At 48.4% G+C, this 17,803-nt stretch overlaps 1 protein-coding gene across 1 annotated transcript in view; it reads right to left on the bottom strand.

Moving 5' to 3' along the window:
- Nucleotides 1-8,406: 8,406 nt before the first annotated feature.
- Nucleotides 8,407-17,803, bottom strand: part of TAF2 (TATA-box binding protein associated factor 2) — a 119,421-nt gene continuing 110,024 nt past the window's right edge. Inside the window, exon 27 of the mRNA XM_029062274.2 lies at nt 8,407-9,899. Coding sequence (XP_028918107.1) covers nt 9,637-9,899 — 263 coding nt within the window. The 3' untranslated portion in view covers nt 8,407-9,636. The remainder of the gene's footprint in view (nt 9,900-17,803) is intronic.

Raw genomic sequence — 17,803 nt, forward strand, 5'->3', positions numbered from 1 at the left:
CGATGTGGGTTCTAATCCCGGCTCTGCCACGTGTCTGCTGTGTGATCTTGGGCAAGTCACTTCACTTCTCTGGGCCCCAGTTACCTCATCTGTCAAATAGGGATTAAGACTGTGAGCCCCATGTGGGATAGGGACTGTGTCCAACCCGATTACCTTGTATCTACCCCAGTGCTTAGAACAGCGCTCGGCACATAATAAGCACTTAACGAAGGCCACAGTTTGTAAATACCATCGCTGATGATGATAGTCCAAGTGGTACAGAGATTGTCCCCAGATGCACATATCATAATGAGAAGCGGCGTGGCTCAGTGAAAAGAGCCTGGGCTTTGGAGTCAGAGGTCACGGGTTCGAATCCCCTCTCTGCCACTTGTCAGCTGGGTGACTGTGGGCAGGTCACTTAACTTCTCTGTGCCTCAGTTACCTCATCTGTAAAAATGGGGATTAACTGGGAGCCTCAAGTGGGACAACCTGATGACCCTGTGTCTCCCCCAGCGCTTAGAACAGTGCTCTGCACATAGTAAGCGCTTAACAAATACCAACATTATTATAATTTTAAAGTCCTCAAAAATAAAGCAAAACTGAACCCAATGGTAAACGATATTGCAATCGGGCAGTAAGGCCAGATTTGCATGAGTACCATAGTTCACTGTGTTTGGAGAGAAAGGAAAGCCTCCTGGCTCTCATTTGGATAAGGACAATTGGAAACGTCGCTCCTACAAACGAAAAGCCAAGCTTAAATGCTTAAACCCGAGCAGCCGACCAATCCACCCCATCCCGCTTCAGAACCACAAAAAATCGTCTGGAACTTGGGACTTGCAAATGCCTGCTTTCCAATTGGCTTTGACTTTCCAGTTGGCTAAGGGAGAACAAGCAGTTCGCAGCATTGCAAACAGATGGACGCTTGCATACAGAGAATCATTATCAACATTTTTGACATTTGGGATACAGTCTGTACTGAAGGTGTGCATTGGCGGGGGGGAAGGTACTCAGAGAGCAAATCTTTGGCTCCACAGCTTGTCTTAAAGGGAGGGAACAGACAAGAAATAACTAGGCAGCTGCCGCAAAAATACCAAAGCCTTATCGAAGGCACATCTTTCTCCAGGGGCCTTCCCTGACTAAGCCCTGCTTTCCTCTTCTCCCACTCCCTTCTGCGTCACCCTGACTCGCTCCCTTTATTCACCCCCGCCAAGTCCCACAGCACTCAAGTACATATCTGTAATTTATTTATTTATATTACTGTCTGCCCCCTCCTCTAGACTGTAAGCTCGTTGTGGGGAGGGAATGTATCTGTTTATTGTTATACTGTCCCAAGCGCTTAGTACAGTGCTCAATAAATATGATTGACTGGCCGACTAACAATTCAACAACAGGAGAAGCAGGGATGGACGCTGCTTTTCTTCTTCTTGTACTCCACCCCGCGCCCATCCCCGCTGGATGGGACGTTCCTCGGGCTCCTTCCTGCTGACTCTTCCCAACAGCCTCAGAACGGCTAGAAGGGACCCCACCTCTCCCTGCTCCTGCCGGAAAGGAGTCCCGCTGGCAACGGCGGACGGGAGACGGCGGGAGGAATGCCGAGTTCTCAAGCCCATTCCATGACCCCCAGAGCCCCGAGGACCAAGGACTCGAATCAACGGCATTTATAGAGCGTTTACCGTGTGCGGACCACTATACTAAGCGCTCGGGAAAGTATAACAGTAGGTAGACACGATCCTTGTCCACAAAAAGCTTAACGTCTACACGGGGGAGACAGACATTAAAATAGATTAGGGATAGGAGAAGTAATAGACTCTAAGAATATTTACATAACATAGGGCAGCACCCCCTCTTGTCTTATGCCGTCGAGTCGTTTCCGACCCATAGCGACACCACGGACACAGCTCTCCCACAACACCCCGCTCTCCCACTGCAATCGTTCCGGTAGTGGATCCGTACAGTTTCTGGGTAAAAATAGGGAAGTGGTTTACCACTGTCGCCTTTCACGCAGTCAACTCGAGTCCCCGCCTTCGACTCGCTCCCGTGCCGCTGCTGCCCGGCGCGGTTGAGTTTGGACTCGTAGCCGATGGCCTTCCACTCGCTAACCACTGCCCTAGCTAGGAATGGAATGGACAGGCCTCTGCCGAGACTGGTAGAGGACTGGAAACTCTCCAGGCGCGACGCTCAGAGGGGAAGCGTCCCCTTTAATTTACCCTTAATATTCATAATGGTGTTTTACGTGTCCGCTCTCCCCTAATTAGGCTTTGAGACTTTCTGGACGAAGGCCGTGCCTGGCTCATTTAGCTTATTTTATCTTGAATTCAGTGCTTTGCATGTAGGAAGCAGCAGAAAGGGAGAAAAGAGGTAATGCTGATATTCATAGAATGCCTGTCTCCCCCTCTGGACTGTCAGCTTGTTGTGGGCAAGGAACAAGTCTACCGACTCCATTGTACTGTACTCCCCCATGCACACAGCAAGCACTCAATAAATACCATTGAGTGAATGAATAAATTAATGTGAATAAGTGGAGAGGGGAAGGTGGGGAGGAGAAATGAGGATTTAAGGCCACATTGCTCCAGTCCCAGCAGTGGGTAATAACTGTGGCATTTGTTAAGCGCTTCCTATGTACCAAACACTGCATTAAGTGCTGGGGTCGAAACAAGATCATCAGGTCCCACATGCAGCTCAAAGTCAGTAGGAGAGAAAACGTACTGAATCTGAATATTCATTCAATCGTATTTTTTGAGCGCCTACTGTGTGCAGGGCACTGTACTAAGCGCTTGGAAAGTACAATTCAGCAACAGAGACCGTCCCTGCGCACAATGGGCTTGCAGTCTAGAACGGGGGAGACAGACATCAAAACAAGTAAATAGGCATCTATACCATCAATATAGATGAATTATAGATATGTACACATAAAACAAGTAAACAGGCATTAATATAAATAGAATTATAGATATGTACATATATACGCAAGTGCTGCGGGCAGAGGCCCAGAGAAGTGAAGTGACTCGTCCGAGGTCACACGGCAGGCAAAGTGTCAGAGCGGAATTAGAACCCAGGTCCTGACTTCCAAGCCCGTGCTCTTTCCACTAGGGCACATTGCTTCCTTAGCTCTCCACCGCTCCATTCCACATCCTCAATCCCTTCCTCCTAGCCTCATTCCCACCCCGCACACCTCTACAGCCGAGCCCTCCCCCTCCATCCTGAAGTTCCAACCCCTCTTCAAATCCCACCTCTTCTAAAGACTTTGCTGGTCGCATGTTTTGCTTTGGGCTTCCCATGATCTTCAAAAGATTTACAGAAATGATTGTTTTATTCAAGGGAGGAATCACAGACTCTGCTATGGATTCTGATACTCTGATCAGTCTTCCCAGCTGAATGAGGGGGATAATAATAATAACAATGTTGGTATTTGTTAAGCGCTTACTCTGTGCAGAGCACTGTTCTAAGCGCTGGGGTAGACACAAGGGAATCAGGTTGTCCCACGTGGGGCTCACAGTCTTCATCCCCGTTTTCCAGATGAGGTAACTGAGGCACAGAGAAGTGAAGTGACTCGCCCACGGTCACACAGCTGACAAGTGGCAGAGCTGGGATTCGAACCCTGGACCTCTGACTCCAAAGCCCGGGCTCTTTCCACTGAGCCACGCTCCCTATCTCATTGGGGAAATGAATGAAATAGCAGGGGAAAATCCTTGGGCTATAGACGTGCCTTATTCCCAATCAATGGTATCGAGTGCTTTCTGTGTGCAGAGCACTGTAAAATATAAGATATTATTATGGTTAAAGCTCACCAAATGAATACATTTCTTTCCTTAAAGAGAAGAGGTCTGTGTATGGTTAGGCATACTTCATCCAGTTCTGTTTCTATCCTACTCACCGTAAACTTATCAAAGCATGCCACTGAAGATGGTGGTGATGCTAACAACACGATAAATAATAAAAGTCTCGCAATTGTCCAATTCCAAAATTCCCTAGAATTCGTTAGAAATTCTGACACTCAATTCTGCTTTCATTCCACCAGGCCATACATGCTTCCACTCCGCAGATGGAAAAATAGTTCGCACTGATATTGATCTTCGACTTATACTTCCCAAATTATTTAGAAATAAGTATCATGACCATGTTTTACTTTAAAATACGGAGGCATAGGGAGGGAGCAAAGTAGTGTGGCCTCAATGTCTACCCCTGTAGACTGTGATTCACTTGAAGGCAGGGATTGTATCTACCAATTCTGTTAGATTGTACTTTCTCAAGAGCTTACTACAGTGCTCCGCACCCAGCAAGCTCAATAAATACCATTAACCGACTGATAAATGGAAAGAGAGCATAGCATTCGGAGTCCTGAATTCCAACTCCAGATCTGCCACTTGGTCTCCTGTGTGACCCTGTGCAAGTTGCTTAGCCTCTCTGTGCCTCAGCCTTTCTGTGCCTCAGTTTTCACATCTGTAAAATAGGGCCTATCTCTGAGATTTTTATGCCCCATATGGAACTCTGGGACTGTGATCTGAAGAACCTGTACCTGCCCCAGTGCTTAGCGTCATGTTTGTCACATCACATAATAATTAACTGTAATTATTAGCACAGAAGTCAACAATCCTTGTCTCTTCCTCTCCGATCGCCATTTCACACACTTCCCAAGGTGAGGAAAGCTTTAGATCCAGAAAGGGATGGAATTAAAAGCAGCATTCCTGGTGGCAGGATGAAATCAAATTGTAATCAGCAGCAAAGTTTCTCGGTATCGATGGACCAGAATCCCAAAGCTGCAGGAATTTGAAAAGCTTTTTGGCGGCTGCTCTCTGGCTCTGAAGAAAACCGATCCCCAGACTGTTCCACGAGCACAGAATAGAGTCTGAAGCGACTTCCAGACTGGGAACGTCTCTGAGAGTAGTACCGGAAATTCTAAACTATTCTAAACTCTAAACGTGCTACTTGAAAGAAACCATAATGGTCAAACCAAACAGCGAACTTCCCTGATCGTCGTTGGCTCCCCTTCGAACGGGATGCCAGCCACGAGAAAATCAAAACCGGATGTGGGCCCCGTATACCTTCAAGCCAGCTGTTCAGTCTTCAGTAGAAACTCTGGGCAGGAACCTCTCCTTACAAATATCAATGCTACCGACTGAAAACAGTCTCGAAAGGGGCGGCGGAGGGTGAGGGATCTGGTGTTTGGAAATCTGGTGTTTGGAACGCGTGGGCTTAAACCCAGAGGCCCACACTTCCATTACTTGGATCCAGCCCTGACCCCCGTCTCCTCTCCGCCCCATTTCGTTTGCGGACCCTTCTACACTCAGATCCCACCTGCTCCACGACTACAGTGCACGGAGTCACCCCAAATCCCCTTCCCGGGCCCCTCCCCGCCCCCACCAGTGCCCCAAGCTATTAGAATAATCAACAAGCGCTTCTTTTAACTGATGCCCTACTGAAGTCTAAGAAGATGGTGACTAATCACTGTTTATTTTTTCTTTTTCCGGGTATTTTATAATAGTGCTGCTCTACCATCTTTGTAGTATGCAACTTGGGTATAACTGGGGGGGGGGGGGGGAATCAGGGAATTTCCTCCCCCAACCCAACTCTGTACTGGCATATGATAATAGTAATCATAATGTTGGTGTTTGTTAAGCGCTTACTATGTGCCGAGCACCGTTCCGACGGCTGGTACGAGAAGATTCGATATACAAAGGAATGGTTTTGAACATGGGCATTTTTCTAAAGAGAAATTGTTCCGCGCACATTTCTCCGCTCCTCGAACACCTCCAAGGAAGGCCCATCCGCCTCTGCGTCAAGTAGAAACTCCTTACCTTTGGCTTTTGTCACTCAATCAGCTCTCCTCCTCCTATCTGATCATCATTTCCTACTATAACCTAGTCCATACACTTTCCTCTTCTACCACCAACCTACTGTCAATCAATCGTATTTATGTGCAGAGCACTGTGCTGAGCGCTTGTGAGAGTACGGCAGAATTAGCGGACGTTCCCTGCCCATGACGAGCTTACAGTCTAGAGGGGGCGACAGACATTAATATGAATACTTTAAACTACACAATTTAAGGATATGTACACAAGTGCTGGGGAGGTAAATATGAAATTCATTCAATCTATTGAGCGCTTACTGTGTGCAGAGCACTGTACTAAGCGCTTGGAAAGTACAATTCAGCAACAAAGAGAGACAATCCCTGCCCAGAATGGGCTCACAGTCTAGAACTCCCCAAAGGTCGCAGATGAAAGCGCATAGAAAACTCAGAAGGGAGAGCCAGGGAAAAGAAGGCTTAATCGGGGAAGGCCTCTTGGCGGAGGTGCTATATTAATAATTCGTTGAAGGTGGAGAGGGTGGTGGTCTGGCATATAATAATAATGTTGGTATTTGTTAAGCGCTTACTATGTGCAGAGCACTGTTCTAAGCGCTGGGGTAGATACAGGGGAATCAGTTGCCCCACGTGAGGCTCACAGTTCATCCCCATTTTACAGATGAGGTAACTGAGGCCCAGAGAAGTTAAGTGACTTGCCCACGGTCACACAGCTGACAAGTGGCAGAGCCGGGAGTCGAACCCATGACCCCTGACTCCGAACCCCAGGCTCTTTCCACTGAGCCACGCTGCATATAAGGAGGGAGAGGACGTGGGAAAGGGTTCGGTGGGGATACGGGCGAGACCTGGGCAGTGAGTAAACTGGCGCTAGAGGAGCGGAGTGTGCGGGCTGGGGTGTAGTAGATTTGAGGTAGGTGAGGCAGGATGGGGTGAGCTGATTGAGTGCTTTAAAGCCAACGATAAGGAGTTTCCATTTGATTTGGAGGTAGATGGGCATCCATCGGGGGTTCTCGAGTCAGGAGACAGGCCGGAAGCTCCTCTCTAGACTGTAAGCTCGTAGTGGGCAGAGAATGTGCTGTTTATTGTTATACTCTCCCAAGCGCTTAACACAGTGCTTTGCGCAAGTAAGCACTCAGTAAATACGACTGGATGAAGGTTTTTCAGTAAATGATCCGTGCAGCTGAATGAAGTACAGCTTGGAGGGAGGAGAGACAAGAGGACGGGAGGTCAGAGAGGAGGCAGATGTGGTAAAGGCACGATAGGATAAGTGCTTGGATCAGCACTCCATCATTTTGGATGGAGAGGAAAGGGCGGATTTTAGCAATGTTGGGAAGGTAGAACAAACAGGATCTGGTGACAGATTATGGTGGGTGGGACGAGAGAGATGAGTAGAGGAAAATGCCACTGTACCTCCATCTCGTCTCTCTCTGCTCAAGTCCTCCCTCCTGTTCCGCATTTGACAGACCACCACTTCTCCTGCCTTCAGAGCCCTACTAAAATCATCTCTCCTCCAGTAGGGTGAGTATCAAAGTGTGTAGGGGGTATTTTTTTAATGGTATATGTTAAGCACTTACTATGTTCCGGGCAGTGGGGTAGGTAACAAGCTAATCAGGTTTGAAACAATGTCCCACAGGCGGCTCACAGTCTGAATCCCCATTTTACAGATGAGGCACAGAGACTTGCCCAAGGTCACACAGCAGAGAGGTGGCAGAGCCAGGATTTGAACCCCAGTCCTCCGAATCCCAGACCTTTGCTTTATCCACTAGGCCACACCGCTTCTGCTTCCATCTGTAATTTATTTTAGTGACGGTCTCCCGTATCGGATTATAAATTCCTTGAAAGCAGGGATCGGCCCTTCCAGCTGTCCTGAACTTTCCCAGTTTGTCATGGAGTAATGCTGCTATCCTTACAGCTTCGGCCTCAGTCTTTCTGAACTGTGCCCCGAACACTTTTTTGGGATCGTGCAACTTTATAAGTAATGTAGTAAAATGATCCCGAGCTCCACGGGTGAATTCCTCTTAGTAGTGCTGGAATGTAGAAACTATAATCAATTATGAAGTCAGTACCTCTAATCCATTCATTCTTATTCAATCACATTTATCGAGCGCCTATTGTGGGGGAAGCACTGTACTAACCGCTTCGGACAGAACTGCACCATAACACCACGGAGGGCTGAAAGTCATTATGGGCAGGGAACGCCTCTATTAACTCTGGTGTATTTGCCCAAGCGCTCAGTACAATGCTCTGCACATTTAGATTGTGAGCTTATAGTTGGGCCGGGATTGTCTCTATCTGTTGCCGCACTGTACATTCCAAGCTCTTAGTACAGTGCTCTGCACACGGTAAGCGCTCAATAAATACGACTGAATGAAATATGACTGAATGAATAGTAAGTGCTCAAAAAATATCACTGATCGATTGAGGATGGGTTCAAGCCCACTGTACGGAATATACTTAATTGCAAACATATTGGATAACAGTACCTTAAATGTATTCATTCATTCAAGCATATTTATTGAGCACTTACTGTGTGCAGAGCACCGTACTAAGAGCTTTAGAGAGTACACAACAGACACATTCCCTATAGGCATGCAATGTATATAATCCGACGAAATATTTCCAAGGCAGAAAGTTCATAAAAAATTTTATTAACATTTCGAGAACATACCTAAAAGTCCATTTTTGGGTCCCCTTTGAAAATAGTTTTCCTAAGAAGCGTCGTTTTCTAACGAGACTCAGTGGGTGAGGGGAAGTGCTATAATTGTACGCGGCATTCCGAATAGAAAACTGAATGAAGAAAATGTAAACTCAAAAGCCAGCCGTTGCAAACAGGTATGATAAAAATAAAACAAAGGTTATTTTTCAGCTCTGTGAGGACTTCAAATACGCACATCCCCCCAGAATGCTATTCATGTATGTTTAAAAAGACCGATTCAAATAAAAAATCTGTAAATACCCTAATTCTTCTGAATCATACCTGAACTTATCTGCTGAAAGATCCACACACCCATGTTCACTTTAAAATCAATTCTGTGCTCATGAAAGAGGATGGACTTTGTGGGAAATATATCAAGAAAAACCCGCTTCAGCAAGAGCATAGGAGAGGTGCTTAAATATTTGAAAATGGCTGACTTCTAGCGAGGCGTATTTTACATAGAAACATATTTACTGAAACGCGAAAAGCTCATTCGACAAAATCTGCACACCTTATTATAACTATAAAAGTCCGATTCTAAGCTAATCAAGCATAAAGGCATTTCCGTTAAAATTCTAAAGCCTAATCAGGGAACACTGTTGAAAAAGTCAGCGGCTTAAGTTTTCAACACCGAGGGGAGAAAGGAAACTCTCTCGGTCCTCTTTCAGAGATTCCGGTACTCGAATGCAATGGTTAAAACAAAAATGAGGCAAGCAGGACCGTAAAACATCCTCTGTCTCTTCAGGAGGTCTAAACTTCGTTATCCAACACTGGACTGGAAACAGTGGTTTCACCACAGATCTGGCAGTTGCTTCTGTTGAACACTTTCCCTCGTAACGCTCGACAAAAATTTGAAAACATAATTGATTTTGGCAGGACACACGGAGAGCATGATGTGAGAGGGGCTGCTAGTGGGTCTGGGGGCCCGAAGGAAAAGTTTGTTGTACTTAGAAAAGAGAGAGGGAGTGAAATAGTTTATTCAGAACCATCGAGCCCAATTTTCTAATTAGACTTCAATGGCCACGTCAATCCACCATGTAGCATCTGAATGGATCCCCAAGGTCTCCGACAGAGTTAAGTCACTGTTTGGCGTCCTTTCCGGAGGAATGGGTTTAGGTTGTAGACGCCCTTCCGGGCGCTCCGGGAGAAGGATCTGTCCGCTTCAGTCCGACAGAGAGGGGGATCGAATGGAGCGGCCGCTGGCTGGACTGTTGGAGACGGTGAAAGGTTCTTTTTCTTTTTCCTTGCTGTCGTGCTTATGCTTATGTTTATGCTTGTGCTTGTGTTTCTTCTTCTTCTTCTTATGATCGTGGTGGTGATGGTGGTGATGATCGCCGTGTTTGGAGGAGTTCGACTCCTTAGTAAAAGCCGAAAGGGGAGTGATGGGGACCGGTAGCATATTCATCTCCAAAGACTGTTCTTTACCTGTAAGTGGGAGACACAGAAACTGTAGTGAGGCCAAGGTCACTGGATGCGGCAGCTTGAAAAAAAGCAATCCCAAGAAATCGGATTCCACAACATAAATCATTCAGATAGAAACAGGCAGGGGTGAGAGCATTATCCAGGCATCTGACGGGGGATCCGCATATTATAGTAATCATGACAACCGTGGTATCTGTTAAAGCTCTTACTTTGTGCTAAGCGCTGTATTAAGACCGGGGGTAGATACAAGATAATCGGGTTGCCACTTCCTGGCCCTCACGGGGTCCCGATCTAAGGGTGAGGGAAGATAGATTGGGATCTCCCCGTCTGCACTGCTGTCGGCAGAGATCCGCCTTTGAAGGAGGCATAGGAGAGTGAGTTTGAGGGAGGACACATCTCCCTCCTCCCAATCCCAACCTAACGCCTCACAAGGGTCGTACAGACACCTGCCGTTCCATTGCCCCTTCCCCAACTTCCTTCTACAATCCAATTCCCGTTCCTTTCACTCCAATGCCACTGTCCTCACCAAGATGAGATCACCAGCGACGATCCCCTTGCCAGAGCGGACACTCGCTCGTCCTAAATCTCCTTGACCACTTAGCTGCCTTCAACTTCACTGACTCCTTATCTTTTATCTAAAGGTCCTTTCCTGGGCCCGCTCTTACCTCTCTGTCAGATCCTTCTCCATTAATCGACGGTATCTCTTGAGCGCTTCCTATGCGCAAAGCTCTGTACTAAGCACTTGGGAGAGTACAATAGAACCCTGCCCACAATGAGCTTCTCATCTCTTTCACCAGCTCTTCCGCTGACTCTCCAACCTACTTATCCCTTAGGGTTCTTGCTTTGGGGTTCCCTTCCATTTCTCAAATTTACCCTCTTTTGGAGAGCTGATCCACTCCCGAGATTTCAACTAGCACCTTGGCCTTGCTAGCCCTGACCTCTCTCCTTCACAGCAATGCCGTATTTTCTCCGACCTCCAAGGCATCTCTCCGTGGATGATCTGCCGGCACCTTAGTGTTATGTCTAACTGAACAACTCCCCTTTCCCCCCTAAAATCTTCTCTTCACTTTCTTATCAGAGTCGACGACACTATCCTGCCCATTTCTCAAGTCTTCTACAAAGGCATAACCCTCGACTCCTCCCTGTCTTTCAAGTCTCAGAAGAGGCATGACCTCAGTGGGTAGAGCACGGGCGCGGGAGTCGGAAAGCCCTGGATTCTAGTCCCGGCTCTGCCACTTGCCTGCTGCGTGACCTTGGGAAAGGCACTTTTCTCTGTGCCTCAGATACCTCAACTGCAAAATGGGGAAAAAGACCCTCAGACCCATGTGGGACAGGGACTGTGTCCAACCTGATTATTTTGAATTTACCCCAGTGCTTAAAACACTGCCTGGCACATAGTAGCACTTAACAAATACCCGCAAAAAACAAAACAAAAGGGTCCACAAAATTACAGTGGTCTTGAGGGAACTATTTCAGCCCAGGAGATCTTGACTCATTCAGGGCCTCAACTCTCTTTTCCTCGTCTCCAGAAAAGCAACCTTCTCTCCCCACTTCCCTACCCTACCTTGGTGAAGCAGAAGTCACCTGGTCTGAGGTAGATACTATGGTCTGCCCGGGTCACCTACCTAAAACACTGTACTTCGCACATTTCCTCATGCCTCAACACCCCTCCCTTCTCCCCCCTCGACGGTTGCCTGCTTCCCTGTCCATTAAATAGAAACTGTTAACCATCAGCTTTAAGGGACTTCATCGAGGCTCTCATTCTCTCTCCCTCTCCCCCAGGCTTCCCTGCCACTAATCCCGGCTCACGTTCTCCGTTCCTTTCAAGCTAACCGACTCACAGTGCTTCGTTCTCATCTCACGTAATAAATGTGGCATTTGTAAGTGCTTATTATGTGCCAAACCCTGTACCATATGTTGAGGCAGATAGTAGGGTCAGACAGTGCCCGTCCCACACGGGGTTCACAACCTAAGAGGGATAGGACAGTAAGCATTAATTCTATCAAACCCAAACAATGCGTGACACACAGTAACACACACGTTAAAAGTATATTTCAATTCCATTCTACTAATGAGGAAACTGAGGGCCAAGGAAGTTCAGGGACTTGCCCGAGGACACCCAGCAGACAAATGGCAGAGCTGAGATTAGAACCCAGGTCATCCGACTCCTCTGACTCCCAGAGGTGTGCTCTTTCCACTAGGCCGGGCCGCTTCCCATAGATGTGGAGAGTTGCCAGAAATCCCTGTGAATGCAACGGGAGTTTCTTACCCATCGACGGGAGCGAGTGGTAGAAAGGGCAGGCAGGAAGGGGAAAAACACACCCCAGATTCGTCACAGCTGTGTTTCTCCCCGGCCTCCCTGGCGATCCTCCGATGCTCCCCTGGGCTCTCCCTTTCCCACCTCCCCCATCGCCGCTGTGGCTGCCCTCCTGAAATGCCTCCTGTGTCACTAGAGAAGGAGCATGGCTCAGTGGAAAGAGCAACGGCTTGGGAGTCGAAGGATGTGGGTTCTAATCGCGGCTCCGCCACCCGTCTGCTGTGTGACCTTGATCAAGCCACTTAACTTCTCTGGGCCTCAGTCACCTCATCTGTAAAATGGGGATTGAGAATGCGAGCCCCAGGTGGGATAACCTGAATACCTTGTATCTACCCTAGTGCTTGGAACAGAGCTCAGCACATAGTAAGCGCTTAAATATCATCATTATTATTATTATTATTCAGCAAGATCCTTACACCAGAACCCCCGCATTCTATAAAATCGACTGTGGTACACTCAGTTCTGCCGTAACACGTCTTGTCTTATCCCTATGCGCTTCGACTGCGACACGACGGCGGGATTAGGGGATGTTCTTCCGACAACGTGAACCTGCCCGGACAGAGCTCGACCCCGAGTCGGAAGAGGCGGTTCCTTGCACGAGACGCGATGAGCCCGACGATAGGGGATTTTCTAAACGTGGGATTCTGCAGGAATGTAACTCCCGTGTTTCAAGACAGCTAAGCGAACAGGTAGTTTTCAGCACTCTGGCCAGGGAGCTGAACATTTAACTTTCCTTCCCGTAGGTGGTTCCAGGAGAGTCTAGTTGGCATTTCATTGGCACGGCCCCAGCGGCCGCCACCCTCAGTAACTCCGACAAACACCGAGCCAGGAGGGCATCCCTCATTTTGAAAACCCGTTAAGAGACTTGCAGGATGGGATCAGTCGGCATTTGCCTACCTGAGGCTGTTTCTGAAGCTGGCAAGGTAAACAGCAACAACCCAATCAAGGACGGAGCTGAACACACCCAGAGAAGTTCAGTGACTTGCCCAGAGCCACACAGCAGGCAAGCGGCAGAGCTGGGACTAAAACCTAGCGACTAGACGAGGCTCTGTGGAGCAGCTCCATTTATTTCCAAGATCCCAAAGCAAAAACCTCACCCTTCGCAGCTTCCATCGACTTCTCGTGTAGGATAGTTACCGTCATCTAAGATATTGATCGAGTCCCTAAGACGGCCCTGACTCAGGTCTACGTGCTTAGGGGCGAATAACGATAATCATCGTACTTGTTAAGGGCTTACTAAGCGCTGTTCTAAGCACTGGGGTAGATACAAGTTAATCAGCTTGGACCACATGGGGCTCACACTCTTAACCCCCATTTTAGAGATGAGGAGGCATGGAGAAGCAAAGTGACTTGCCCAAGGTCACACAGCAGACACACGGCAGAGGCGGGATTAGATCCCACGTCCTTCTGACTCCTGGGCCCATGCTCTATCCGCTAAGCCGTGATAGACCATCCACGCTGAAAAGGAGCTCCCCGTTTGAGGGAGGGCAGGGGGAAGGGGAGGAGGGGGACGAACACAAACAAAAACGATGGAGAAAGCACGGCTGCGATTAAGCCACAGCTGCCCGGCCAGATGGCTGCAAACGGCACGACGAGCCAGCGCCCGCCGGCGAGAGGATACGCATCGGGAGGATTAGGGCCCTCTTCAAGGGAAGACGGGGCCATAGTCAAGGAGCCCCGGTGAAGTATCCCAAGTGTCGGATGATCTACTTCTCATGTTCGGCCACCTCATTACCATCGCTAATGTCTTCCTCATGCAGTGACCCTGAGAAAGAGCCTACGCTTTGCTGCCCTCGCCAACAGCTAATGAACCGCCCTGGAGCGCAGCTGGCCCGTCGACCACGATCGGGATGCAACCCGGGCAGAAACACGCCAATGCCTTGCTCCAACATGGACGCCGCCGATCGCTCGGCCAATCTGGCTACACACGAGGAGATGACCGATTAGATCCGCTCGGGTCTCAAAGTTCCAATATCGACCTGAATTACGACCCACGCACACAACGAGCGACGCTCCCTCCGTCTGGACGCTCGATTACCAACAGATGCTGTCCTGAAAGTTTTAGCGGCAACGAGTGCCCGTGGGCTTGACATCTGATAGGGTCAGAGACTGCTTTGAAGTCAACACGGGCTTCGGAAATGTGCTCGCACCGGACGGCGTGTCAGGGGCAGCTTGCTGAGGGAAAACATCTGGGGGTTGGATTTCCAGAATCCTTCCCGTCACGGGGTGAACAGCGCTAGAAAATGGGAAAACGCTCGTTACTTTACCCCCGGATGTCCATCTCCCTCTAATTACATCTATGTCTGCCCCCGGGCCTCTCCAAATTGTTCCCCGATACTGTGGCGGGCACCTGAAACGACCCCTCACAAACGGCACCTACCAACACAAGGCCCTGTTTGGGGGACCACCTTTCTAGGCAAGGAGGACGGCAACGAACCCTCCCTCAGAGGATCGACAACCTCAACGTATCGGCCACGAGAGTCACGGCGGGGGGCATCTTCTTCTAACTGTGCTATTTGTTAAGAGATGATTATGTGCCAGGCACTGTACTAAGCGCTGGGGTGGACCCAGGCAAATGGGGTTGGACAAAGCCCCACACGGGGCTCCCAGGCTTAATCCCCATTTGAGGGGACTGAGGCACAGAGAATAATAGTCATGATTGTGGCATTTGTTAAGCGCTGACTATACGCCAGGCACGACATGAGATACGATAGATAGGAGGTAATCGGATTGGACGCGGTCCCTGTCCCACATGGGGCTCTCAGTCTTCCTCCTCATTTTACAGATGAGGGAACTGACGCACAGAGAGGTGAAGTGACTTGCCCAAGGCCACACAGCAGACGAGTCAGGATCAGAACCCTGGTCCTTCTGACTCCCGGGCCCGTGGCTCTATCCACTGGGCCACGAGGCTTCTCTCATCTGAGGAGCCGACACCCCCGGCCCCTTGGGCTGCTTCTGGCTGGGCCGGGGAACAACGAGATGGAAACAGGCTCCCCGCAAATTGTGTACAACTTAGGAGGGACTTTCCTTTAGAAGTGGTTACTGGCATTCCTTGGAACAGAGTTCACACGAGTACACCCTTGGCAGCTGACTCTGTTGGGCTGTGGGGGCTCCAACGTAATTACTAGCTTTTCTGTGATCTGGCCAGATGGGCAGGTGTTTAGAATTAAAGGCTACAAGACCGGTCTCCCCCCCGACACGGCACGGAAGGCTCCGACCACGCCCGAATAGCCAAATGGAAGCCGCCACGAGTATAGACATGTCAGAAGGGCTGAGTTATTCAGTGTGGCAACGAAAGAGAGTCTCTCTACGGATATTTTTTAATGGCATTTGCTAAGCACTGTGTGTCGAACGCTGTTCCGAGCACTGGGATAGATTCGAGTGAATCAGGTTGGACACGGTCCCTGTCCCCCGTGGGACTCCCAATCTAAGTAGGAGGAGAACCGAGGCACAGAGAAGTTCAGTGACTTGTCCAAGATCGTGCAGCAAGCATTTTGGCAGAGCCGGGATTAGAACCGAGGTCCTCTGACTCCCAGGCCCATGCTCTTTCCTCTAGGCCATGCTTCTTCCCTGTATGGAAACAGTGCAAATCTGCCCCCCGACTTGGACTATGATTTTATTTTTATCATCACTTTCAGGGTCATTTTATTCCAGCTTTCCTAAATTTGGGTCCCAGAATCTCTAACAGTATCTTTCATCTTCACTTAAAACATTTAAGGGAAATCAGGGTTAGGTACAGTAGACATCGTCCCACTCGTCAAGGCCTTTCCTAACTTCAAGATTCCAAGGAAGTCGGTTTTGTTCTCCCAGGAACACGTCAGAGCCGCAAGCGCTGAACGGATACCATTAAAAATAAGGAATTTGCCCTTGTATTACTCTTCACGGTAGATTCACAGAAAAACCATGCAGAAAGATCTAGAATCCTTCATGAGCGCCTTATGGGCAGGGGACATGTCTAACCAATTCTGTTGCACTGTACTCTCCCAATCGGTTAGTACAGTGCTCTGCACACAGTAAGCACTCAATAAATTCCACTGACTGGCTGACTGAAATAGCACACGTGCCATTTTCAATAGCTTTGCAAAAAACCTGAAACACACGCAGTGGCCAACGTGGTCGGAACAAGAAATGAGGTATCTGAACGAAATCACTTTGAAAAGAAAAGGAGTATGACCGCATACTCACCTTTGAGCACCAAAGAAAATACAAATACTACCACCAGTCTGGGCATTCAATACTTTCGATCTGAGTTAGTACCTTGAAGAACTCTACAAAAATGGGTAGCTTATACTCGTCCCTTTGGGAGTTCAATCCACTGCGCATAACACTTCTTAAATTTGTCAGGTTGAATATGAATCCTATTCCTCTCTCCCGAGATGTTATCACCACTTTCCAAGATCGTGCCCTCCACCAAGTTATGGAGTTAATAACCAGGCCTTCAACTTTACCACCTAATTTGCTGATGAATTACATTATAATGGGTTTCGCGCTGATCCCGGTACAAAAAAAGTCACTACGACCTCTAAGAGCAGCGTGGTCTCCCGGAAAGAGCTCAGGACTGGGAATCGGGAAGCTCGGATCCTAATCCCGGCTCTGCTCTGTGACCCTGAGCAAGTCGCTTAATCTTTCGGTGCCTCGGTTTCCTCTACTGCAAAATGGGAATATTTTAAGCCCCCGTGTGGGACAGGCACCGTGGTCCAATCCGATAACCCTGAATTCACTCCAATGTTTAGCAGAGAATAAATGCTTAACAGTGACATCTTTGTTCACGGTGCTGGAGTTCAAATCACAAAACAGTGACATGATTCATTGCTTTCTCTTACATGCCTATACACACACACACGCACACACCCAGGAACTAGACGGAGTCAGCTGATGGAAAAAATCTTGAAGCCGATGGCTAAGAAATGTGAAGAGTTAAACAGAACAGATTTGAGGAGGGACATTTAAAAATGTCACACGTTTTTATTAAGAGAGTTGATGTACGATCTCTGCAGGCAATGGCAGCAACTTCTAAGAACGGTAAAACTGACTTTATTTCTCTTGACTTCCTGTAGCAAGAAGGAGCAGCGTGGGATATACCCGGAACAAGAGATGACTCCACGCCTCATTTGAGCCTCGCAAGTAAGGTCACAACCCTGCTCTCCCCAACCACGCTTCTTTAGCTAAGCTTTAGCGATTTGCCTCTAATAATAATGATAATAATGTTGGCATTCGTTAAGCGCTTACTATGTGCAGAGCACTGTTCTAAGCGCTGGGGTAGATACAGGGTAATCAGGTTGTCCCACGTGAGGCTCACAGTCTTAATCCCCATTTTACAGATGAAGGCACAGAGAAGTTAAGGGACTTGCCCACAGTCACACAGCTGACGAATGGCTGAGCCGGATATTCTTCAAACCTTCCGTCACTCCTTGTCAAAGGCTCCATCATTCATTCACTCATTCAATTGTACTTACTGAGAGCTTAATATGTGCAGAGCACTGTACTAAGCCTTTAGGAGAGTACGATATAACAATAAACAGATACATTCCCTGCCCACAACGAGCTTACAGTCACGACGACTCAGGTGGCAAGATTCAAAACCAGGTCA

The sequence above is a fragment of the Ornithorhynchus anatinus genome, chromosome 4 (genome assembly GCF_004115215.2).
Source record: "Ornithorhynchus anatinus isolate Pmale09 chromosome 4, mOrnAna1.pri.v4, whole genome shotgun sequence".
Lineage (NCBI taxonomy): Eukaryota > Metazoa > Chordata > Mammalia > Monotremata > Ornithorhynchidae > Ornithorhynchus > Ornithorhynchus anatinus.